This window comes from Tachyglossus aculeatus, chromosome 20 (genome assembly GCF_015852505.1).
Source record: "Tachyglossus aculeatus isolate mTacAcu1 chromosome 20, mTacAcu1.pri, whole genome shotgun sequence".
NCBI lineage: Eukaryota > Metazoa > Chordata > Mammalia > Monotremata > Tachyglossidae > Tachyglossus > Tachyglossus aculeatus.
In genome coordinates this window covers 10,938,916-10,964,361 of record NC_052085.1, presented here as the reverse complement: position 1 = coordinate 10,964,361, position 25,446 = coordinate 10,938,916, and the positions used below count along the sequence as shown (strand labels likewise).

General features: G+C 48.8%; 1 protein-coding gene and 1 non-coding gene across 2 annotated transcripts; both read right to left on the bottom strand.

The window, feature by feature from the left end:
- Positions 1-4,396: 4,396 nt before the first annotated feature.
- LOC119941676 lies at positions 4,397-4,499 on the bottom strand. Its single transcript, XR_005455264.1, has one exon. It is a non-coding gene; the product is annotated as a U6 spliceosomal RNA (small nuclear RNA).
- Positions 4,500-4,805: 306 nt separating this feature from the next.
- SIAH3 (siah E3 ubiquitin protein ligase family member 3) lies at positions 4,806-25,127 on the bottom strand. The gene is made up of 2 exons (XM_038762023.1): positions 24,977-25,127; positions 4,806-6,438 (listed from the first exon to the last, which is right to left on the bottom strand). Exons 1-2 carry the CDS (start codon positions 25,109-25,111, stop codon positions 5,803-5,805), a joined length of 771 nt encoding a protein of 256 aa, XP_038617951.1. The 5' UTR covers positions 25,112-25,127; the 3' UTR covers positions 4,806-5,802.
- Between the last annotated feature and the right edge of the window lie 319 nt (positions 25,128-25,446).

The following is a 25,446-nucleotide window of genomic DNA, read 5'->3' as shown; positions in this document are numbered from 1 at the left end:
TCACAGGCATGGTACCGGCCCTAGTGTGGACCTTGGAGAGACCCAGGAATGCTGCCTGTCCCAGCCCTGTTCATAGGAAGGATAGTTGGGGGTTTGTGTGAGCCGTGGTGCTGAGCTCAGCCATGCCGCTGTGATGTGTGGACACAGCTCCTGGTGGGAAGGGAGATCGGAGGACGACCTGGCTCACCTAATTATTTTTTTAATGACATTTGTTGAGTGGCATTTGTTGTGTGTCAAGCACTGTTCTAAGCGCTGGGGTTAATACAAGTTAACCAGATGATGGGGCTCATAGTCATGTAGAAGAGAGGACAGGTATTGAATCCCCATTTTACAGTGGAGGAAACTGAGGCACAGAGAATTGAAGTGCCTTACACAAGGTCACCCAGCAGGCAAGTGGCAGAGCCACTTGTTTTGCTCGTTTTGGGCAGGGATGTGTCTGTTCTATTGTACGCTCCCAAGTGCTTAGTACAGTGCTCTGCGTACTGTAAGAGATCAATAAAAACAATTGAGTGACTGACAGGGCTGGAAGAGGACTTGGAAAGGCACAGGGGCCAGCAAAGGGGCCATAGCCTCACGAGAGATTTGATCGAGGAAGGATCCAACAGTGTACCCGAGGAGATCTAGATAGTACTTGTCAGCCATATCAGCCAGGGCTTTGGCATTTGAGGCCCCACTCGTGCCTCCCAGGGATTTTTGGAATTGCTCCCATTAATATCACACTCGGGATTTAATCATTATAATAATAGTGACATTGATTAAGTACTTATTAAATGCCAAGCTCTGGGGCAGAGACAAGATGTGAGACGGGACATGGTCCCTGCCCCTCTCGAGGGTCACAATCTCTCTTGTTCTCACTGTACAGTTGAGGAAGCTGAGGCCCAGATGCCCCGGGTCACACAGGAGGCCAGGGGCAGAGCTGGGGCTCAAACCGGAGTCTCCCGACTCGCAGGCCTCTGGTCTTTCCACTACCCCATGAGATCCTCATGGTATCCCCCAACAACACTCCCCAGGGGGTTCTCCAGGATGGAGGCCTTGGCTGGGGTGGGAATCTCAGCACCAACAGTCAGGGCTGTCTCCCCTGATCGCTCAGCCTGCCATCACCCTGGCCTGCCCTGACAGGAGAATAGATTCGCTCCGATACCTGGGGACAGGGGAGCACTTACTTAATGACTTCTCAGCCTGGCCTCTCTTTGGCTAAGTTGAAGCTTCGGGCCTCTGCCTCCCTGTCAGTTGACCTCTGCCCCCCACCGTCACTCTCTCCCTCAACATCAGGGATGGAAGAAGGAACGTTTCTCAATCAACAGGTCCAGGGATTTAAGCGTCATCATCCCAGCCCCTATAGCGTTTAGTGGAACCGTCTGTAGGTGGAAGGCGTATGTGCACCGTGACTAAAAGCTCCCCCAGCCTGTATCAGCTTCACCTTTGCCCTCAGGCCCTGCAGCCCAGGCCCGGGGGCAGCCTGCCCTACCACCATCCATGCCTGTGGGGCCTGGCACCCTGGCTGCTATTGCCCCTCACTCCCCTGGCGGGAACTGAAGCATCAAGAGGCCCAGAGTGGCTTCCCCTGATCCCCGCCCTTGCCCAGAGTCGGGCACGGCTCGCCGCGGGAGCAGACGGTGCCCCTGATACGTTGCAGCCTTGGCCCGCTCAGCCCTGCGGATGACAGGGGATCCCTACCCTGTGGCTGGACCCCCCTCGCTCCTGAGCCTTTGGGGGTTCACTCCCGAGCCAGCGGTACTCTGTGGCAGGGGCCGGGCGAGGAGGGAGGCATCACACTTCCCGACAACTCACTCCTCAACGCCATTCTGGGACCCGTCGCGCTCAGCGGCCTGCTTCCACCCACCCCAGTGCCCGGCCTTGCTACCTGAACGATTTCCACCTGCCTATGTCTGAGCTCAGGAGGGCCCCATGGGTGGCAGGGCAGGCCGGGAGGTCGGGGGGACTTGAGGGGCCTCTGGACCACCCAGGGATTGATTCTGTCTCGGGAAGCACGGGAGATGGAATTTCAGACAGACTCAATCCACAGGCACCCAAACCCCTGTGTCTCATGGTGGTGCCTTAAAGTCTAAGGAATACCGAGGGTTGGGAAAGGGAAATGGCGTGTGGGGCCAGCCGTCCCTGGTCCGGCCGTGCGGCGGAAAGGCTCGGGGAGGAGAGTGGCCGGAAGCTCACCTCCTCCAGGAGGCCTTCCCAGACTGAGCCCCTTCCTTCCTCTCCCCCTCGTCCCCCTCTCCATCCCCCTGTCTTACCTCCTTCCCTTCCCCACAGCACCTGTATCTATGTATATATGTTTGTACATATTTATTACTCTATTTATTTTACTTGTACATATCTATTCTATTTATTTTATTTTGTTAGTATGCTTGGTTTTGTTCTCTGTCTCCCCCTTTTAGACTGTGAGCCCACTGTTGGGTAGGGACTGTCCCTATATGTTGCCAATTTGTACTTCCCAAGCGCTTAGTACAGTGCTCTGCACATAGTAAGCGCTCAATAAATACGATTGATGATGATGATGATGATGAAACACAAACTAGCTCGTGTGGATTCACTTGGATCACTAAGGACCATTTGAGTCAGTTTCCATCAGGCTTCCCGAGAGCAGGAAGCAGCTTCAGGGAATACGGAGGCAAAAAGAAGAGATTGAAGTTGAAACGAATTGACAGGCAATAGGATTAGAACTCCTGCTCATTTCTGATCTTACGAGTAACTAACAGTGGTCTGAAATTAAAGAATTAAACCGTGAAGGCCTTCTTGACATCTGATCTGATAGCCGCTGAAGTCTACTCCGGGGCAGGTCTGCCGTCAGTCAGGGGATGGGGGAAGAATAAAATAAGACAAATCGGGTCTGGGGAGTGTCTTCTGCATCCAGATAGCTGGGTGGGAGAAAGAGCTTCGGTGCTAAGAATCTTGGTTTCTTTTCCCTATAATTAGCTAGTTACAGTCGTATGTGTTGCCGACTTGTACTTCCCAAGCGCTTAGTACAGTGCTCTCCACACAGTAAGCCCTCAATAGATACGACTGAATGAATGAATGAATGAAAGTGCTTACTGTATGCCAAGCACAGATCAATCAATCGTATTTATTGAGCACTTAGTGTGTGCAGAGTTGCTAGACACGTTCCCTGCCCTCGGGGAGGTTACAGGCTAGAGGGGTCTAGTATGGCGCTAAGGATGGGGACAGATGCAAGATAATCAGGTCAAACACAGTCCCTGTCCCACATGGGTCTCACAGTCTGAGGAGAAGGGAGAAAAGGTATGCAGTCTTCATTTGACAGGTGAGGAAACAGAGGAAAAGAGAGGTTCAGCAATTTACCCAAGTCACCCAGCAGGCCAGGGGTCAAAGTCTCCTGATTCCCAGTCCCATTTTCATTCTAGTAAGCCTCACTAATAATAATAATAATAATAATAATAATGGCATTTATTAAGCGCTTACTATGTGCAACGCACTGTTCTAAGTGCTGGGGGAGGTTACAAGGTGATAAAGTTGTCCCAAGGGGCTCACAGTCTTAATCCCCATTTTACAGATGAGGTAACTGAGGCCCAGGGAAGTTAAGTGACTTGCCCAAAGTCACACAGCTGACAAGTGGCAGAGCCGGGATTTGTACCCCTGACCTCCAACTCCAAAGCCCGTGCTCTTTCCATTAAGCCATGCTGCTTACCTGTCACCTGACATTAAAATAAGTGCTATCTGGATGTGAAGGGCTACTTAATGTCCATTTTGCCCCTAGACTGTAAGCTCCTTGAGGGCAGGGATCACGCCTGCTTACTCTGTTGTACTCCCCCAAGCACTTAGTTTCTACATAGTAAACACTCAGCAAATAGCATTTGTTTGAATGATTGATTGACCGGATAAGAGCTAAGAGTGGCCAACAGGATCAGGGATGCAGAGACCAATTAATGGAATGAGGGATGCAGAGACTAATTAATGGAATGAGGGATGCAGGGAATATTTATGCATCTCACAGCAGTGACAGTGAGAGTTGCATACAAGAAACTGCAAGGACACAGTTGCCTTCAGCCTCCAAGACTGCTTCGGGAGGGAACTAGAGAAGCAGGGTGGCCTAGTGAAAAGAGCACGGACCTGGGTTTTAATCCCTGCTCTGCTGCTTATCTGCTGTGTGACCTTGGGCAAGTCACTTAACTTCTCTGGGCCTCAGCTTCCACATCAATCAGTCAATCAGTTGTACTTACTGAGTGCTTACTGTGTGCAGAGCACTGTACTAAGTGTAATAGTTTCCTGCCTGTAATGAGCTTACAGTCCAGAGCAGGAAATAGACATTATTATACATAAATTATGTGTAGCTACGTAAGTACTGTAGGGCAGAAGGGGGTGAATAAAGTGTGCAAATCCAAGTGCAACGATGAGACAGATGGGAGTGGGAGAAGAAATTAGGGCTAAAAATATGGAAAGCGTCACAAATTTGCATGTCATAAATGCGCAGAGGCCATACTAATTTTCTCTGAATCGTTCCAATTTTACTGTATGTGCTGCCTCAGCTTCCTCATCTGTCAAATGGGATTAATACTGTCAGCCCAATATGGGATAGGGACTATATCCAGTCCCATTATCTTATATCTACCCCAGAGCTTAGTATTGTGTCTGACACACAGTGAGCACTTAACATATACCATTAAAAAAAACAAAAAAATAAACAGAGCTAGAAGAGTTCCCCGGGTCCAACAAGTAGACAGATTAATTATCTTGAACTGAAGGTTCCAAAATCCCATTCTCGGGTAGCTTCGTGCCCTGGCAATAATACAGTACACGGATATCAAAGGGGCATGTGCCCTTTTATAAAAACATAAGTTTATTTCAATCTCTAGACTCGCTCCAAGGGCATTTCCACACCGTTTGGGTAGAGTCTTTGGCCCTGGGCATTGCCCCAAATTGGTAGGGTTATGGTTTGGGGTTGGTTCTTTTTTTGGAAAAGTCAGATCGATTCCACATTGATGTCATTGAGTCCAAACCTTTTTATTTTTTTTCTGATACGTGTACACCTGCCACATTATCTTTTAATTTGCATATGAAGAGTCTTCTCAGGACCTGGGTTCCTGTGCTTCAGATAGTTTCAAGATAGTTCAATCAGCTTATCAGGGTGAAGCCTTGTTGAGCTGGGTGATGGTACAAATTCCGCAGAATATCGGTCCCGGAAAGCCTACAATCCCGCCCTTCTGGTCCTTGCCAGCCTCTCACCTTCACCCTCCCCGCTGGGCTGGTCCTCTCGATGTCCCTCGGCACCCCGCCACCCCAGAGCCGGGCATCATGAGATTTCAACGAACGGGTCGAATCTCAAACCCGCTCGGGGCTAGTGTAGGTGGCGGAGGGAGGCACAGAAGAGGCAAGCAGCAGAGACAGGATCAGAAGCCAGGGCTTCTGAATCCCAAGCCCAGGCTATTTACTCTAGGTCATCGTTGTTTTTCCTGGGATTTCTTCCCTACCTGCTGATGCCAGGAGCCCGATGTTCAGCCGGTCACAAAGTGGACAAGAAGAGTATGGAAGGAATGAGCTCACGGGGCTTCAAAAGTCGCTCCGTCCCTCTTTCCAGCCAGAGCAACTTTAGTCCCATAGGCTTTGTGGCTATGGGCGCAGCGAACAATCTGACCGAATACACATCTTTAAAACGCTTCATAAAATCGCATCGACGAAACAGGGAACACGTGACACCGAGACTTTAAATCACAGGCTGTTTTACAGAATACAGTGCCCACGCGGGGCGAGTACTAAATACCCCAAAAGACCTGAGACCCATCGGAAGAAGTCTGGAGCCCCGTCGCTCAGTGGCCCGGCCAAGGGCTCGCGTCGCTACATCTCGGCTTCGGCGGCGTGGACCCGGCTGGCGGTCACGGCGATCCCGATGGCCAGGCTGCCGTTGTCGGAGAAGAGCTGGACCAGGGAAGTGTTGAGGACCAGACAGTCGCCATCCTTGATGACCGAGTCCACGCATTCCAGGACGGACCTTGGCGTGGCCTCCCACTTGAGACGCCTCTTGTTCCTGCTGAGCTCCAGCCGGTAGGTGAAGCGGTCGGCCTGCGTGGGGGTCCCGATCAGCACCATGGTGGCGAAGAACTGGGGGTGGCCCTCGTGTCTCTCCTGCTTCCTGAGCACCAGCAAAAAGTGGTGGCCCAGGCAAGAGTGCATGATGATCCAGTCGGCCGGAGCCGGCAGGTGCGTGTCCGTGGCCAGAAACACGATCTCCGCGCCCTGGAGGATGTTGACCCTGTGGTTCTGCCGTAGGTGGGGGACCACCACCTCCAAGTGGCCCTCCCACTGGCAGGAGAAGAGGGGGCACGGAGTCAGCGGGGGGCCACCCGGCCGCGCGGGCTCTTGGTGGCGGAGGTGGGGGTGGTGGCGGTGGTGGTGGTGAAGGTGGTGGCGATGAAGGTGGAAGTCATCTTGGTCCGGGGAGCCTTGGGCGATGGGGCGTCTGGCGGGGACAGGCTGCAGGCAGAAGAGAAGAGGGTTAGGGTCCAGGATGGCCACGGGGAACCCTCGGAGACACACACACCCCCCGCCACCCCAAACCACCGGACCGCCGCCACGCTGCATCCCAGGGAATCGGCACCTGCTCTTCTCTGGGCCGTCCTGGAGCGTCCAGCCCCACCTGCCTCACACCATCTTGGTGGGATGGGGAACTCGGCCTCAGCAGGCGGCTCCCGCAATTCATTCATTCGTTCATTCATTCAATGGTATTTATTGAGCGCTTACTGTGTGCAGAGCACTGTACTAAGCGCTTGGGAAGTCCAAGTTGGCAACATCTAGAGACGGTCCCTACCCAACAGTGGGCTCACAGTCTAGAAGGGGGAGACAGACGACGAAACAAAACATATTAACAAAATAAAATAGAGTAAATATGTACAAATAAAATAGAGTAATAAATCCGTACAAACATATATACATATATACAGGTGCTGTGGGGAGGGGAAGCAGGTAAGGTGGGGGGAATGGGGAGGGGGAGCCGGGGGAGAAGAAGGAGCGGGCTCAGTCTGGCCTCAGGAAGGCTGTGATGAAGGCGGGAGCAGTCACTGGGGAGTTTGGACTCTGAGCAGTAGCAGTCGAAGTGGTACTAGTAATAATAGTAAGAATAATCAATCAATCAGTGGTATTTATGGTGTGCTTACCTTGCCCAGAGCACTGTACTAAGCACTTGGGAAAGTACAATACAATAGAGTTGGTAGACACAATCTCTGCCCACAAGATTAGAGTTTACAGAAGGAGACAAACATTAAAATTGATTATAGCCGGGAGAATTAAGTATAAGAATATTTACATTAGGGTGGGGATGGGGCGGGAATCAAAATTCTAAAAGGATCAAAATGTTTAGTAGTAATACTCAAGAACTCACAGGGAAAGAAAATACCATAATTATCAAGTCCATGGATGAGCGATAGAAACGGTCCCTGATTCCCGGGGGGACTCACAGTCTAAGAATGAGGAAGGAGAGGTTTTTGACAGGCCCACAAGGCAACGTTGAAACTGAAATTCTGCTCCTCTGGCTACAGTATTCTATTGTTTTTTATTTTCATTTTGTGTGGTTGCCCTTGGTGTTTATGTTGTTTTCATTATTTTATTGCTTCTTCGCTCCTTGTGTGTCCTATATTGGGAAGCCCCGAGGCCAGGCACTGTGTCTTATTTCCACCTATGGGTTCTGCACTCAATACAGTGCTCAGTTGCTTAGGACAGTGCTCTGCATAGAGTTAGCGTTCAATAAGTCCTCTTGATTGACTGCTCTGTACCTCTTCTTCTTCCAATGCGGTCGAATCGTTTCCAACTCAGCGACTCCATGGACACACTTCCCATCTGCTCTGTGCATAAGTGCTAAATAAGTCCTGTTGCTGATCTGATCTGCTTATAGTGTATCTCCCCCAGAGCTTAGCACAGTGCCGTGCAGGTAGTAAACGCTTATCAAGAAGCCATGTGGCCTAGTGGAAAGATCACGGGCCTGAGAATCAGAGGATCTGGGATCTGTTTACGGCTCCACCACTTACCTGATGTGTGACCTTGGGCAACTCACTTGGCTGCTCCGTGCCTCAGTTCCCTCAACTGCAAAATAGAGACTCAGTACCTGTTTTCCCTCCTACTTAGACTTTGGTCTCATGTGGGACCTGATTGTCTTGTATCCATGTGCTTGGCACGTAGGAAGCACTTAACAAATACCACCGTTGTTATTATCAAATCCCAGTCTTTTTCCGCAGAGATGGCCACCCTCCCCTAGGCTAAGCACTTAACAAATACCACCGTTATTATTATCAAATCCCAGTCTTTTTCAGCAGAGATGGCCACCCCCCGCCCCTTTTAGACTGTGAGCCCACTGTTGGGTAGGGACTGTCTCTATATGTTGCCAACTTGTACTTCCCAAGCGCTTAGTACAGTGCTCTGCACACAGTAAGCGCTCAATAAATACGACTGATTGATGATGACGTACAGGACAGAGGAAAAGAACCCAAGAGCATGTCCTCAAGCGTGCAGCCAAGAGAAAAACCCAGCACAAGGACAAGCCATCGAGAGGCTCTCCTGTGCTGTGAATATTCAGGGGCGAAAGATTTGCATTTTAAACACCAACAAACCTGATGGGAGCTTTGGGCAGTTATGAATCTGAGAACTTCAGCAGTAGAAAATGGAATATTTATGGGTTTCTGACTCTTTAACGAGATAGTCTCCAGCAACTACGGCCAATTTCCCCTGCTCAAATAACATGTTTTAGAACGGTCATCATTTCTGAAGAACAATCCGTTTCCTTAGTTTCTGACATCCCCAATATTTTCCCGGGTGAGCCAGATGCGGGAAGACCTTTTGGCCAAACCAGACTAGTGGCGGCTCAATTTTCAGGAGTTCAAGGGGGCTTTGCTACTTCTGGAAACACAATGTCCGTATGCCATTTCAAGCTTGGGGCTACTGTCCCTTCTGAGGCACCCCAAGAGATACAGCCTACTGTGTAAACTTCTGTGGCCTTGAGAAGCAACGTGGCTCAGTGGAAAGAGCCTGGGCTTAGGAGCCAGAGGTCATGGGTTCAAATGCCGGCTCCACCACTTGTCAACTGTGTGACTTTGGGCAAGTCACTTACCTTCCCCGTGCCTCAGTTACCTCACCTGTAAAATGGGGATTAAGATTGTGAGCCCCACAGGGGACAACCTGATCACCTTGTATCCTCCCCAGCGCTTAGAACAGTGCTTTGCACATAGTAAGCACTTAGCAAATACCAAAAAAAAAGAGCACGGGCTCAAGAGTCAGTGGTCCTGGGGTCTACTCCTGTCTCTGCCACTTTGCGGTGGACGCCAAATGTCTGTTGGATGACCAACAGGTCATTTCACTTCTCTGTGCCTTAGTACCTCATCTGTAAAATGGAGATTGAGATTGTGAGCCTCATGTGGGGCAGGGACTGTCCAACCTGATTAGTGCTGAGCTGAGCTCGTAGAGCACTGATTAGCTTGCATTTAGTACAGTGTCTGGAACATAGTAAGCACCGAACGGATACCACAGTTACCATTATTATGGGGAAGATAGATGAAAATGGGTTAGTATAGTGCCGGGAGTGCTGAGCCCTGGAGTTGTTAGATGGTAATCAAATTGGACAAGGTCCCTGCCCCACATGGTGCTGTAGTGGAGGCTGGAGGATGAATGAGGACTTAATAGACTCTATTTTCAAGAATATAGGATGAATTCACGAGTACAAGTAGAAGTAATGAGAAGCAGAATGGCCTAGTGGAAAGAGAATGGGGATCAGAGGACCTGGGTTCTAATTCCAGCTCCACCACTTGCCAGCTGTGTGACCTTGGGCAAGTCAATTAACTTCTTTGTGCCTCAGTTTCCTCATATGTAAAATGGGTCTGAAATGTCTGTTCTCCGCTTAGTGAGCCCCACGTGGGAAATGAACTGTGCCTGACCTGCCTATCTTGTAGCTATCTATCACTGTGCTTGGCACAAGGTAAGCACTTACAACTACCATTACTGTTCTCAAATATTTAAGATCAGCAGTAACTGCGTCCACATCCTTCCCAAAGACAGTCTTTCCACCTCCGCTCATCTAAGGATTCATTTTGTGAATCGGAAAACGTGGGCATCGCCAAACCCTTCGGTGCATGACGATATTAGACAATCATTTTAGTAGAAAGTAGGCTAGGCATTCATGCGATTTCTCCTGAAATTTAATCTGTGGGCTTCTGATCCATTTACATTTAATTCACTGCCAGGAGGCTTAGTCTCTCCAGAATGAGGGGGAAAGGCATCCCAGTGATTTAGTCCTTTCTCTGCTGGAATTCAAGGAAGAGAGGCTCCTTTTGGGATTGAAGCTCAGGACTGGTTCTATTCTATCACTCCCTGGTCTCCTGGCCCTTTTCCCCAGGGAAAGGGCGACTCAGGCTCCCTGTTTTGTTTCATTTCTACTCCTGGCTCTTTGTCCTGTTTTTCAGCTCCGCATCTCCCCTCCCCTTTCCGCCCGCACCACGCTGGGTAAATATGTTATCTCCGATCTGCTCGTGGCCCTGACTCCCAACAATTAATCAATCAATCAATCAATCGTATTTATTGAGCGCTTACTATGTGCAGAGCACTGTACTAAGCACTTGGGAAGTACAAATTGGCAACACATAGAGACAGTCCCTACCCAACAGTGGGCTCACAGTCTAAAAGGGGGAGACAGAGAACAGAACCAAACATACCAACGGAATAAAATAAATAGGATAGAAATGTACAAGTAAAATAAATAAATAAATAAATAGAGTAATAAATATGTACAACCATATATACATATATACAGGTGCTGTGGGGAAGGGAAGGAGGTAAGATGGGGGGATGGAGAGGGGGACGAGGGGGAGAGGAAGGAAGGGGCTCAGTCTGGGAAGGCCTCCTGGAGGAGGTGAGCTCTCAGCAGGGCCTTGAAGGGAGGAAGAGAGCTAGCTTGGCGCAGGGGCAGAGGGAGGGCATTCCAGGCCCAGGGGAGAGCTGGGGAGGTTACAAAGTGATCAGGTTGTCCCATGTGGGGCTCACAGTCTTAATCCCCATTTTACAGATGAGGTAACTGAGGCCCAGAGAAGTGAAGTGACTTGCCCAAAGTCACAAAGCTGACAAGTGGCGGAGCCAGGATTTGAACCCATGACCTCTGACTTCAAAGCCCGTGCTCTTTCCACTGAGCCACGCTTCTTCCCAACACCGTCGGCGAATCTACCTGGTGCCCAGACCAGTTCCCCACTTTATTTGTTAAGCGCTTACTACGTTCTGGGCACTGTACCAAGCGCTGGGGTAGATAGGAGATAATCAGGCCAGCCCCAGTCCCGGTCTGATGTGGGGCTCAAGGTGTCTGTGGGGGCTTCAGGTGCCAGTGTCTTGGCAGCTGCTGGGCCCGGCCTAGCCGGGCCCCCCGAGACCCCAGACCGCAGCCCGCGCTGGGCTCATTGAGGTTGTTCTTGGATCCCGGGGCCCTCAGGAGCCCATACCTGCATCCTGCTGGCTGCACCTCCAGCTCCAGCCCCGCTGCTCAGAAGCCACCTCCCTCCTCTTCCCCGATTTCCCGCACCTCTGGTCCTCCCTCCTCCCGCTGCCTCCGACTTGCCCGTTGCCATGGAGATCGGAGGTGGCTTCCGGAAGAAGAGAACCCAGGGGGTGGCAGGAGAGGGGAGCCTATTTATCCCAGCCCCTAGCACAATGTTTAGTACGGGCCTGGGCAATACAGCAATACAGTCGAGCCAGAACCAGTCAGTACCAACTCTAAAAAGAAAACCTACGTCCTCCTTGAGGGCTACAGTAGTGTGCCCTATCATTGTGGCCTCGTGGAAAGACCACAGGCCTGCGAGTCAGAAGGAATTCTGATACAATCCAGTTGGTAGGCACGATCCCCACCCTCAAGTGGGGGAGACGGACATTAATATAAATTACAGGTTGGGAAAGCCCCTGAGTACAAAGCTATGTATGAAATAATAATAATAATGATGGTATTTGTTAAGTGCTTACTATGTGCAGAGCACTGTTCTATGAAAGTGTTGCTGGGGTTGGAGAGTACCTAAGTGATTAGGTGGTATGGACTCAAGCGCATGGGTGATGTAGAAGGGAGGGAAAATAGGTGGAGAAGAGTCAAGGGAGGCTTTCCGAAGGAGGCGCAATCTTAGTAGGGTTTAGTATCCCTGATGGTGAAAATAATCCACCGAAATAGGTAACAGCAAACCCTTCCAGCGCCCAGTCCAGGAGATTTATTTTTCGTGTTTTCTGTTAAGCTCTTACTAAGTGCCAGGCACTATACTAAATGCTGAGGTAGATAAAACGAAGCAGTTTGGACAGAGTCCAGGTCTCACATTGGGGCTCATAATCTAAGTAGGAGGGAGTAGGATTAAATCCCCATTTTACAGGTGAAGTAACTGAGGCCCAGAAAGGTTAAGTGACTCGCCCAAAGACGCCCAACAGGCAAGTGGCAGAACCAGAACTAGAACCCAAGCCTGGGCTCTTTCCATTAGACCTTGCCGCTTCCTCTCCATCTCTACTGACATGTTTCATTTGTCTCTGTTTTTCCGCTGGGTTTAGGAGGCTGTTGAGTAAGAATGCAGCTGAATCTAATCCAGACAAAGAGACCAAACAGAATGGCTATGCAAATTATAAACTAATCAGGACTCGGGCTTTCTCTACACATGGAGGAAGGACTAGTAAAATGACAAACTCACATTCAATTCTACAATTCTCCCTGCTTCCTCCTCCGATGAAGGATATGGTTAGTTTAAGCCACCTCTGGGTAACCTTTACGCGCCCGTGAATGGGAGAAGGCATGTTTTAATCTCCAAAATGCTAACAGTTTCATATGCTGAATCTTATTCTCTCCATCTAATCCAGCGGCTTTGTGAGTAATTACTTTTCCTCACTGAACTGTTAATGCAATATTAGTGATTAGACTAATTCAAACTAATGAACTCTTCCTCCCCGCTAAACCCCCTCCATCGGTCAGGGCATGCCACCCTACGATCCGTTTTAACTAACTTCCCTTTTGGAAGACAGATCTTAAATTTATATTGGGAATAAACGTTCAAAATTAGGCTCAGAAAGCCCCAGTTTTATAGACTACGTGTAAGTCTCTAGCAGAGATTACCAGCGTCGGTGGGCTCATTTCCACCGACGATGTAATTGAATTTAAAAATGCATTCCCTAATTTGATAAGCTCCACGAGCAGAGTGTGTAATGGCCAATCATCTCTCTGGAGCCCAGGAAAAACTCATCTGTGGCTAGACATTGAGGGAAACGCTCTCTGTTACCTTCATTTTCACTGTCAGTCATTAGGGCTCCGATTTACAGGATTCCAGTTCTCCTGTAACAGGCACCTCCTCCCCCAGAACTTCCCCATCTCAGCTTCATTTCTCCTGGGGGAAGATTTTTCTAACAAACTCTTAAGCGATGGTGCCTGATGCTCATTTTCTTGGTCCAGGATTTTCTCTGCCAATTTCTGGTTGGTTGGGGAGAATGAGCTGTTGGGCCATATCAAATAGCTTTTATTGAGCACTCACTGTGGGCGGAGGACTGTATTAAGTGGTTGGTGATCTCATCCTGTCATTTGGTGCTGAGCATGGCTTTCAGTACAGGGGGAAGCTCCGCGAACTCTAAAGCTGCACGCGTCGCTTTTACAAAAGGTTCAGACGTCGTCGACAGGCCTGGACTCCGGAAAAACTAAGCAAATTTAGCAGAAGTCCATCAAAATTCTAAGGCTATTGTGAATAAGTCAATAAAGCTATATAGATCATTAGAATTTTGATGGGGTGTGTGTGTGTGTAACAGTTTTTCACCTTGGGAACGAGAGCATTAAGGGGATGGGGATTTTAGATGAGGGATCAAGACAGGGAAGGTGACAGGCTCCTTCATTTTAGGTCTTTTCAGTTCCGATGGGAAATTCCCAGGTATTGTGAGAGATTTGGGATGAGGCATTCTGGAAGTCCAGAGCACACAGTTAAAGGGTCCAATGCCCCCACTGCCTCTGTGGAGTGTGTGCGGTTGAATGACTATATCTGTTTGTGCCAGTGTGGGCCCTTTGCCCAACACAGTCTTGAAGTGGTTACCCGCTTTGCGTCTCAGACTCCGGGCGATTCCAGCTCATCCTTGTGACTGTGCTCCTCCAAGTACGGCTTTTTTCCGCAGCCTTCTGCCAACGTCTCCCTTTCCTTAGACCGAGTTCCTCCCTTCGCTTTCACGGCTGCCAGATTTGGCTCCTTCTTCGAATGTGCACTTATCTCTGCCGACCCAGGGGCCTTCGGGGAGACTTGCAAACCGGTCTCCGTGGAAGCCGGCTGACCTTTATGTGTTATTCCTGTTATTAACCCACTCTCTGGGTGATTCCGACAGAGGTTCTGGAGGCCTTCTCACTATTGATTGAAAATGGATATGGAGGCTCCATTGAGGAAATGAAACGTGGCCCCCCTTTTCCCCTCCCACCTCCTGTCACAGGGCTATTTGTCAAGAGGACACAACTCCAGACAACAGGGGAGAGGCGGACAATCTGAATGAGCCTCGGTTGATAGTAGATAATTAGACACGGCACAGATAATTCAAAGGCTTAGGCCCAAGCGAATTCCTGAGGTGTTAAAATATGGCTCACAAACCAATGGAAACAGTGTGGCCTACCAGAAAGGGCATGGACCTGGGCTCTTATCCTGGTTCTCCCACTTGTTTTCTATGTGACTATGGGCATGTCACTTAACTTTTCTGTGCCTCAGTTCCTTCATCTGCAAAAAGGGGATTCAATACAGGTTCTGCCTCCTACTCAGACTGTGGGCTCGTGTGAGACCTGACTAGCTTATAGTACAGCATTTAGTACAGAACTTGGCACATAGTAAGCATTTAAATACCATTATCATTATTATTATTATTATTATTAGTGCATGATGGCAGTTCAGGGGTTGTACAGTCATCATCACTAAAGAGCAATACTTTGCAGGTGGGGCCTTTTCCCTAAAGAACTCAAATCCATTTTTAAGCAGCCTCCCATCAGCATGGCTTAGTGGCAAGAGCCTGGGCTTGGGAGTCAGAGGTCGTGGGTTCTAATCCCGGCTCCACCACCTGTCAGCTGTGCGACTTTGGGCAAGTCACTTCACTTCTCTGTGCCTCAGTTCCCTCATCTGTAAAATGGGGATTAAGACTGTGGGCCCCACATGGGACAACCTGATAACCTTGTATCTACCCCAGCGCTTAGAACAGCCCTTGGCACAAAGTAAGTGCTTAACAAATACCGTTATTATTATTATTATTATCAATCTTCCCAAACCAAGGAGAACACTACAGAAAACAGTGCTTGATGTCTGGCTTGGTATACTGATGATTAAGATAAAATGCTTGCTACCAGTGTTACCTGCAAATAGGATATTTGTGGGTAAAATGGTGCTCCTGGGGAGAATCTCTCTGTTTTGGTGGCTACCTAGGTGGAAGGGAGGGCAGGTAATGGGGAGGGGGAGTGAGAGGGAGCAGGGAGGAAAGTGAAAGGACAAAATTTGTTGAGGAAGGAGACAATGCTTTTTCACTGGAAAGTGATTTTATTGTTCAAAACTTGAAGGTTCTTTTTCTCAGCAAAGCTGAGAGATGCAGTGGCTACCATCCCACGTGTGATTTATGAGAACAATCAGCAGCAGGTACAGTGAATTAATCAATCTCACTTGCTTCATCCTGGTCCAGTCAACATGACTTCTTAAGCCCCGGGATGCTTTGAAGCAGGGAGGGGGCCTGACTTCCCGGAATTGTATGTTCCAGCTGGGATTGAGACGCAGCCAGGAAGGTTTCAATTCAGCTGAAGAAAAATATCAGATGAGGAAAGTAGCTTGCCCGAGGTCACGCAGCCTGCAATTGGCAGAGGCAGGATTAGAACCCATATCTCTTGATTCCCAGTCTTGTGCTCTTCCTCTAGGCCATGCTGCTCTTTTCTCTGGATCTTTCCTCCTTTTCCTCAGCCTCTCCGTCCTACTGGAGCCCCAAGTCTAATCCTGTGCTCATACACAAAGGCCCTTCTCACAGGTTTAGTGTGGGAGCTCGGAGCCTGGGATGGGTAGAGAGAACATGGATAACACTGGGAAGCAGTATGATCTAGTAAATATGTTCCTGACTTGTACTTCCCAAGTGCTTAGTACAGTGCTCTGCACACAGTAAGCGCTCAATAAATACAATTGAATGAATGAATGAATAGAGCACAGTCCTGGGAGTCAGAAGATCCTGGGTTCTAGTCCCTGCTCCACCACTTGCCTCTGTGTGACCTTGGGTAAGTCACGGAACATCTTTGAGCCTCAGGTACCTCATCTGCAGTATGGGCATTAAGACTGTGAGCCCCAAGTGGGACGTAGACTGAGACCAACCTGATTAACTTGTAACTACCCCAGCAGTTATTAGAGTGCCTGGAACATGGTAAGCACTTAACAAATACGAAAAAAAAAAAAGAATTGACTACAAGAGAACCATCAGCTCTCCGATCCACAGAGCTACGAATCTCTCACAGGCCTCAGTGAGTTCCCCAAACGCTCCCAAAATCGCTTTGTGGGGATAGAAGCAGCCAGGATGGCCTTTTCACGGACCAGTTTAAGGGACACAGATGAAGGTTTAGAGTGTTGCCAAAGCAGAGACTGTTAGTAAAAGAATTAGTTAGTAATTGTTGTAAAAGAATAAGGAAGTGTTTGCAAATTCTATTTTCCTCACTACGAGTATAAACAAATAAAGGAAAGCAAAATGACCTCCCCATCCCTCCTTTCCGCTCCAGAGGCTTTGATGATGCCTGACAGAGTCCTGGAATTCCAAGTGGAAATATTCTCCTGCAGACTGGTTTCTGTTCTCATTAATTTGGATTGCAGCAGCCATTGCATCCTAAGCAATTAATCCCCAAATGCCAATTTCTCACTAGAAATGTTCCCTGCCAACAGCAAGGAGAAGCAGTGTGGCTTAGTGGATAGACAATAGATTTGGGAGTCAGAAGGCCCTGTGTCCTGATTCCAGCTTTGCCGCTTGTCTGCTGTGTGACCTTGGGCAAGTCACTTAATTCAGCCTCAAGTTACCTCATTTGTAAAGTGGGGATTAATATTGTGACCCTCACGTGGAACATGACTGTGTCCAACCGAATTAGCTGGGATCTACTCCAGTGCTTAGTACAATGCCTGGCATATTCACTGAATGTCAATCAATCAATAAATCATTTATTGAGCACTATGTGCAGAGCACTATACTAAGCACTTGGGAGGGCACAATACAGTAGAATTAGCAGACGTGTTTCCTGACCACAATGAGTTTACAGTTGAGAGGGGGAGACAGACATTAATGTGAATAAATAAGTAATCTATAATGTATCATTTAAAGATATGGACGTAAGTGCTATGTATTTGTTAAGCACTTACTGTGGGCCTGGCACTTTACTAAATTCTGGGGTAGATATATGGTAATTGGGATGGTCACAGTCCCTATCCCACATGGGACTCACCCCCATTTTACAGATGAAGAAATTGAGGTACCGAAAAGTTGGGTCCCTTGCCCAAGGTCACACAATAGACATGTGATGGAGGCAGGATTAGAACCCAGGTCCTCCGACTCCCAGATCTGTGCTCTTTCTACTAGGGTACACTCCCCCCTCCTCTCTCATTTTTTTTAAAACAAAGGTAATTGATGATGATAGTGGCATTTATTAAGCGCTTACTATGTGCAAAGCACTGTTCTAAGCGCTGGGGAGGTTACAAGGTGATCAGGTTGTCCCACTTGGGGCTCACAGTCTTCATCCTCATTTTACAGATGAGGTAACTGAGGCCCAGAGAAGTTAAGTGACTTGCCCAAAGTCACACAGCTGACAATTGGCAGAGCCGGGATTTGAACCCATGACCTCTGACTCCTGTGCTCTTTCCACCGAGCCAGAGTTTTCCTCACAGTTGCTGAGGTAAGACAGAAGTTTAACAGGACCTGGTAGTTTTAGAGTGCGGCAGCTCCTGAATTGCTCTTGGAAGGAAGGCTAACGTCTGCCAAAACGCTCTTGCAGTTTCCTATACGAAATGCATCACCATCATCATCATCATCATCATCAATCGTATTTATTGAGTGCTTACTGTGTGCAGAGCACTGTACTAAGCGCTTGGGAAGTCCAAGTTGGCAACATATAGAGACAGTCCCTACCCACCAGTGGGCTCACAGTCTAAAAGAGATGGGAAAGAAGGAAAGGAGATGGGAAAGGAGGAAAGGAGATGGGATAGGAGGAAAGGAGATGGGAATGGAGGAAAGGAGATGGGAAAGGAGGAGGAAAGGAGATGGAAAGGAGGAGGAAAGGAGATGGGAAAGGAGGAGGGAAGGAGATGGGGAAGGAGGAGGAAAGGAGAAGGGAAAGGAGGAAGGAAGGAGAAAGGAAAGGAGGGAAGGAGATGGGGAAGGAGGAGGGAAGGAGATGGGGAAGGAGGAGGGAAGGAGATGGGAGATGATATGATCACTTACAAGATACAGTGATTAAAAGGGAAACATACACTCAAGCTCATCACAGTGGAAAAAACAGGACACTGTCCTGAGAAGGCAACTCATGGCAGAGGACATTCACTTCCTTCACCTTTGTGGTGATAAACCAAACCTTCCTCTCCCATCCCACCCCCTGGGCTTTATTTTTCAAACCCTTTCATTTACGCCCCCCCGAACTGCTTGTTTCAAGCAGTGCCCTGTAGGTAAGCACAGTTTGATCATTTGTAGTTTGTGGCTCCGTTAAAAATAAAGCCCTGGCTGTTCCATGTACCCTGGGCTAAGCCTCTGCGGGGGGGAGGTGGGGTGTGAGTGTGAGTGTGAGTGTGTGCAAACTCAAGGTTAATGGGTTACCACAGAGATTAGACAGAGAAGGCATCACTAGACTGGCTCCCCCAGAGAGAGCTGGTGAATCGTGCTCGAACCTGCCTTTGATGTGGGGAATGGGTCCCAGGAATCATTAGAGAGCTGCTCTGGCAGTGGGACGGAGGCATCGTGGCTCAGTGGAAAGAGCCCGGGCTTTGGAGTCAGAGGTCATGGGTTCGAATCCCGGCTCCGCCACATGTCTGCTGTGTGACCCTGGGCAAGTCACTTAACTTCTCTGTGCCTCAGTTATCTCATTTGTAAAATGGGGATTAAGACTGTGAGCCCCACGTGGGTCAACTTGATCACCTTGTATCCCCCCCCAGCGCTTAGAACAGTGCTCTGCACATAGTAAGCGCTTAACAAATGCTATTATTATTATTATTATTATTATTATTATTATTATTATTATTATTATCGCCCCAAGGGGCTCACGTGCTCGCCCTAAATCTGCCCTCTGGTCTACCATCGGAGCCTGTTAAATGCTGAGCCTACATGGGGCTGGTTCAACCCGGCCTTCGGCCAGCCTCTCCTGCATGCCGGGATTTGGGGCCGGGTCTTCGTGCCAAAGGAGAAGATTAGAAGGGAAAGCAGAGCAGAAGCATTCTGAAGTGCCGGGGGAAGTTTACAGTTCTCTAGATAACTACTGTGGTAAATAATAATAATAATAACAATAATGGTATTTATTAAGCGCTTATTATGTGCAAAGCACTATTCTAAGCGCTGGGGAGGTTACAAGGTGATCAGGTTGTCCCACGGGGGGCTCACAGTCTTAACCCCCATTTTCCAGATGAGGGAACCGAGGCCCAGAGAAGTGAAGTGACTTGCCCAAAGTCACACAGCGGACAATTGGCGGAGCCGGGATTTGAACCCATGACCTCTGACTCCAAAGCCCGGGCTCTTTCCACGGAGCCACGCTGGTACTTATTAAGCACTTGCCAATTTACCAAGCACTGGGGAAAAGAAGCAGCATGGCCTAATAGATAGAGCATGGGTCTGGGAATCTGAAGGACCTGAATTCTAATTCCATCTCCACCACTTGTCTGCTGTGCAGTCTTGGGCAAGTCACTTCTCATCTCTGTGCCTCAGTTACCTCATCTGTAAAATGGGGGTTAAGACTGTGAGCCCCAAGTAGAACGTAGACTGTCCAACTGATTAGCTTGTGTCTACCCTAGCGCTCAGTACAGTGCCTGGCACACAATAAACACTTTAACAAATACCATTTAAAACAACGACAAAAAAGGTAATCAGGTCAGATACAGTTAATCTCCTCACAGTACCTCGTTCTCGCCTATCCCGCCATCGACCCCCGGCCCACGTCCTCCCCCGGGCCTGGAATGCCCTCCCTCTGCCCATCCGCCAAGCTAGCCCTCTTCCTCCCTTCAAGGCCCTGCTGAGAGCTCACCTCCTCCAAGAGGCCTTCCCAGACTGAGCCCCTTCCTTCCTCTCCCCCTCGTCCCCCTCTCCATCCCCCGCTTCTTACCTCCTTCCCTTCCCCACAGCACCTGTATATATGTATATATGTTTGTACATATTTATTACTCTATTTATTTATTTATTTATTTATTTATTTATTTATTTATTTATACATATCTATTCTATTTATTTTATTTTGTTAGTATGTTTGGTTTTGTTCTCTGTCTCCCCCTTTTAGACTGTGAGCCCACTGTTGGGTAGGAACTGTCTCTATATGTTGCCAATTTGTGCTTCCCAAGCGCTTAGTACTGTGCTCTGCACATAGTAAGCGCTCAATAAATACGATTGATTGATTGATACAGTTCCTGGCCCACACGGTGCTCATCCTCTAAGAGGACGTAGGGAGAACAAGCATTGAATCTCCATTTTACAGATGAAGAAACCGAGGTACAGAGCAGTTAAGTGACTTTCCCAAGGACACCCAGCAGGCAAGTGGCAGAGCCAGGATTAGGGAATCCAGGTCTTCTGATTCCCAGCCCTGTGCTCTTTCCACTAGGCGATGCTGCCTCTTTTAGAGAAGGTGGAGAAGACCATTTGGAGTTCACCAAAGCAGGCCCCTGGGGCAGCAACTGGGGCAGTGGGTATGAGGGGGCAGGAAAGGTTTGGGGATTTTTTGATAAGAAACACCTGGAAGGCAGGGAAGCAAATCGGGCAAGAGCCGACTTGGGATCAGGAGCAGACTTTGCTGCCCCTTGCCTGCTTTTTTTCCTCATTCCCCAAACCTCTCTGGAAATGGAGATGCCTAGGAGGGTGAGCGGAGGCAAGACTGTTGGGTTCTTTTCTTTGGGTCCAGGGGCTGGGTACGAGCTCGAGAATCTGCCCAGGAGGGAGAGAACAAGAAAGCCAGGAATCTACTTTGGCTTCCCTTTTAGACTGTGAGCCCACTGTTGGGTAGGGACTGTCTCTATATCTTGCCAACTTGTACTTCCCAAGTGCTTAGTACAGTGCTCTGCACACAGTAAGCGCTCAATAAATATGATTGATTGATTGATTGGTTGATTCCAAGCAGCCGGGGCCTGGTTTACTGATTCATTCCGTGTCCGGAGGACACGTGAAAACTCCCACAGAACCTACAGTCCCTCAAGCCAGAGCAACGGGCATTATTACCCTAAGCAATCCTTTTAAATTAGGACGGATCTACCGAGTATAATTGTCCAGTCAGAGTTCTTGCTAAAACCGGAGAGCTTTTGCTTGATTTCAAAAGAGAAGGCGGCAGCTTGTGTCTCTGCTTGAAGGAATTCTAGGTTACTAAGTAATGGTCCTAATAAGATCGAGAATGGAGGTGACCTACAGAAGAATGATAAGGACACGATTTTCTCCGCTCAGCAGGGGAATTTGGATTTGACTCTGGTCCTAATACGCTGTCAGCGTGCTCAAGAAAGCTTCAGAAAGGGCAGGACACAAAATGCTCCCAGAAAGAAATTCACAGACTTCCCAATCTTATTTGAGCCTGCATCCAATTCAGACAGGGAACGTGAGGTTGGAATCTATTATTTCTTAGCCTCAACTGTGCATATTAACCCGTCCTACCCAGCGGAGGTGGGGAAGGAGAGAGATAGGAGAGAAGACACTAGCCCGCTCCTGTTATTTCCTTTCCCCTTTTAAAAACATTCTGTGGGGATTACAAGCTGCCTCCCATTTAGTTTTGTGTCAAGAAGGTCTGCCTTAGTACAGTGCTCTGCACATAGTAAGCGCTCAATAAATACGATTGATGATGATGCCTTGGGACCCTCTCTTCTCCCAGCATATGGAAATGGTCCTGCCCTTCATACTGGAAGAAAAAGAGATCCGAGCTCTGGGTGGGGCTGAAGACCAGCGGTGACCAAAAGTCCAGGTCCCAATGGGTGCCTATTAAGGCAGCTCTTTGCCATGGTAATTAATCAATCAAAGGTATTTATTGAGCATTTATTTTGTGCAAAGCATTTGTACTGAGCACTTGGGAAAATACAATAGAGCTGGTAATAATAATAATAACAATAAGGATGATGATGATGGTATTTATTAAGTGCTTACTATGTGCCAAGCACTGTTCTAAGCACTGGTTATCAGGTTGTCCCACGTGGGGCTCACAGTCTTAATCCCCATTTTACAGATGAGGGAACTGAGGCCCAGAGAAGTTAAGTGACTTGCCCAAAGTCACCCAGCTGACAAGTGGCGGAGCCGAGATTAGAACCCGTTACCTCTGACTCCCAAGCCCGTGCTCTTTCCACTAAACCACACTGCTTCTCTACCATCCCTCTTCCATTCTCTACCATCCCTGCTTTCAAAGAGCTTCAAATGAACTCTATGCAGAGCACAGCATTAGGCATTTGGGGGAGTGCAAGACTTAGTAATAATAATGATGGTGATGAGCGCTTGTTAAGCGCTTACTATGTGCCAGACACTGTACTAAGCGCTGGGGTAGGTACAAGCAAACCGGGTTGGATTCAGTCCCTGTCCCATGTGGCTCACTGGATACCACTACCGGGTTAAACTGCTGTCCAACATGCTATAGGGACCATTCACAGGGAATGTGTCTGTTGTATTGCTCTATCGTACTCTCTCACGCACTTAGTACAGTGCTCTGCACACAGTGAGCACTCAGGAAATATAACTGACCATTACAAGGAGTCAGTTTGTGAATAATGAATCCTGTGAAACCGCTTCCTAAAATAAAAGTCAGGGTTATATGAACACGCTTAGGACATTTGGTGCTGCAGCTAAATTAAGGCAGCTGATTAATTGACTGGTTCCGTTTCTATATTCAGCTAACCACTATTTTTTGGGAAAACTTTCGGGAAAATTTCTCCATGCCCAGTTCTTACCTCTCTTGTCTCCTTTACATCATCAAACTCAGCCCCTGATTCTGCTAATCACAAAGATGTCTTCATTCTGAAACTGTGAGATACTGTGGTTTCAGAAGTCCTTAGGAATCCAAGTACCAGAATGGTAAACTGAGGTATTCACAAATGAATACTTAGGATAAAGCGGTAGGGAAGAAGCGTGGCTCGGTGGAAAAAGCACGGGCTTTGGAGTCAGAAGTCATGGGTTCAAGTCCTGGCTCCGCCACTTGTCAGCTGTGTGACTTTGGGCAAGTCACTTAACTTCTCTGGGCCTCAGTTACCTCTTCTGTAAAATGGGGATTAAGACTGTGAGCCCCACGTGGGACAACCTGATCACCTTGTAAACTCCCCAGCGCTTAGAACAGTGCTTTGCACATAGTAAGCGCTTAATACATGTCATTATTATTATGATTAATGTAACAGGCTTATCGATACAGAAGCATATGTGCCATATACACCAGGAAACTGTGTGGGTAAAAAAAATTATTATAAAAAAACATTATGAGTGGGTCGAGGGAGAGGGATACGCTGGACATTCAAGGAATGGAAAGGAATCAAGTTACAGCAGACATGAGTCCCAAATTAAATATTCAGCCCCCGGGACTCTCATCGGACAGTCGGTGCGCGCCCACTATGTGCAAAGCTCTGGAAGAGATTCTACGAGAAAGTACCAAGAAAGCACGGGGCACGGTCTCTGCCTCTGAGGAGCCTCCAAGTGAAAGGGGGAGGCAGGACGACCCCAAATCCACAGAAAGGAACATAAACCCCAGGCACCAGAAGCACAAAAGGCCCGCGGGAACACAAGTGTCAGCAACTCGGAAAAGGAGCGTTTTGCGAGAGGCGCCCTGGTGCCGGCAGTTTCCCAGCTCGAAGTGAGGGACCACCAGGTTGAGGACCGTTTCCACCCCATCAGGGGGACCCTCCCCATCCCCTGTCTCTGAATCTGAGGTCAAAGGGGGCTACGGGGCACTGCAGGAATGGGGCTTCACAATGCTTCCTGCCAGTGTGAGTTTGCTGGAAGGAAGGGCCACATTTGTTAACTTTGGTGCTCGGGCATCTTGAGCCTCCTCTCCTCTTCCCCCACCCCATTTCTTCCTCCCCTTCCCCCCTCCAGGGACATATCCAGGCTGGGCCGGTCAGCAACCACCCCGTTACTCTGCCTGTTGGATCAAAGAGACGTTAACCCTTCAAGAGCAGGTGCAGACTCAATGACAGAAATCTCATCTTGGGTCGGGGCAAAGGCAAACACGGGCGGCTGGGGAATGCTCTCGTCTCATCCAGCAAATGGAAATGACTTGGCTAGGTTAAAGCAAATCTCGGCTCCTTTCTGTCCCTGTGTCTGGAACACAGCCAACTTGCCGAAGAGAAAGAAGCAGGAGGCTGAGCGTGACAGATGACTGAGTCAAATCCCCTTCTAGAGCCACAGGCAATTAAAATTAAAGTCCCCCGCCTCGGCTTTCCCTGCTCCGTTTCGGCACCCTTTCCTCGGAGTTGAAGCCGAGGGCTGGCGAGAGTGTTTCTGTTGCAAACGAAGACCTAACTTTCCAAAACACTCCTCGTTCCTTAACGTTTACAGGGTTAACGCTTGTGATCCGGCAGCAAGCCAGGGGGATGGGGACACACCAGAGCCCTCACTCCAGCCCATGTATCCCCCTACACCGGCACAGGGCAGAAAGCCAACAACCAGAGCCTCTACCCCTGGTTTCCTTGCAATGTACGGTGGGAGGAAAGGAGGCACCTTCCAAATCCACAGAACCAGATGAAAATCCCCATCCTCCCCCGCAACCAGGCCGGGGTTTTGCTCCCAATCCCTCCGATCCCCCTAGACCAGCGTGGGATTTCCTTGGGGAGCAGCACTGGGGCAGAAATGCCGACGGAAAACACCGGACAGAGCAACTCACCTTACGGTTGTGGGTTGGGTTGACAACACAGACGAGTTGCCCGGCAGCTGAGAAGACCCTCTTCGCCTCGTAGTGCTGAAACCGGAGGTGGATGAGATCTAATACAGCCCCAAAGCACTGGGTGAAGAAAAGCATCACAACTTATTTTGGGTGGGGTGGGGGGGGAGTGGGAGTTTGTTGACGAAGGGGAGCGATAGAGGAGCCGGCTAGTATTGAGCCCCGCTTAGCGTGCCTTCATATTCCTCATCAAAATAAGATGGTTAGAATCTTGCAGCAGTGAGTCGACCAATCAAAAGGACAGAAATCTTATCCTTGAGGTGCAGAGACAGCCAATAACAAATGTCTCCCCTCCAGAAACTCCCTGATGAATTCAGCCTGGTGGAGAATGTATTATTGAACATTACCATACATCAGCACATTGCATTTATCTTGTGACTACAGCCAACCGTACGCCGTTCACGGAGAACTCG

Excerpts from the sequence above, each read along its gene's own strand:
- SIAH3 (XM_038762023.1), bottom strand. The coding sequence starts at position 25,111 with ATGCTTTTCTTCACCCAGTGCTTTGGGGCTGTATTAGATCTCATCCAC. Across the intron at positions 6,439-24,976 it reads ACCCAACCCACAACCGTAAG|CCTGTCCCCGCCAGACGCCC; the intron begins GTGAGTTGCTCT and ends TTCTGCCTGCAG.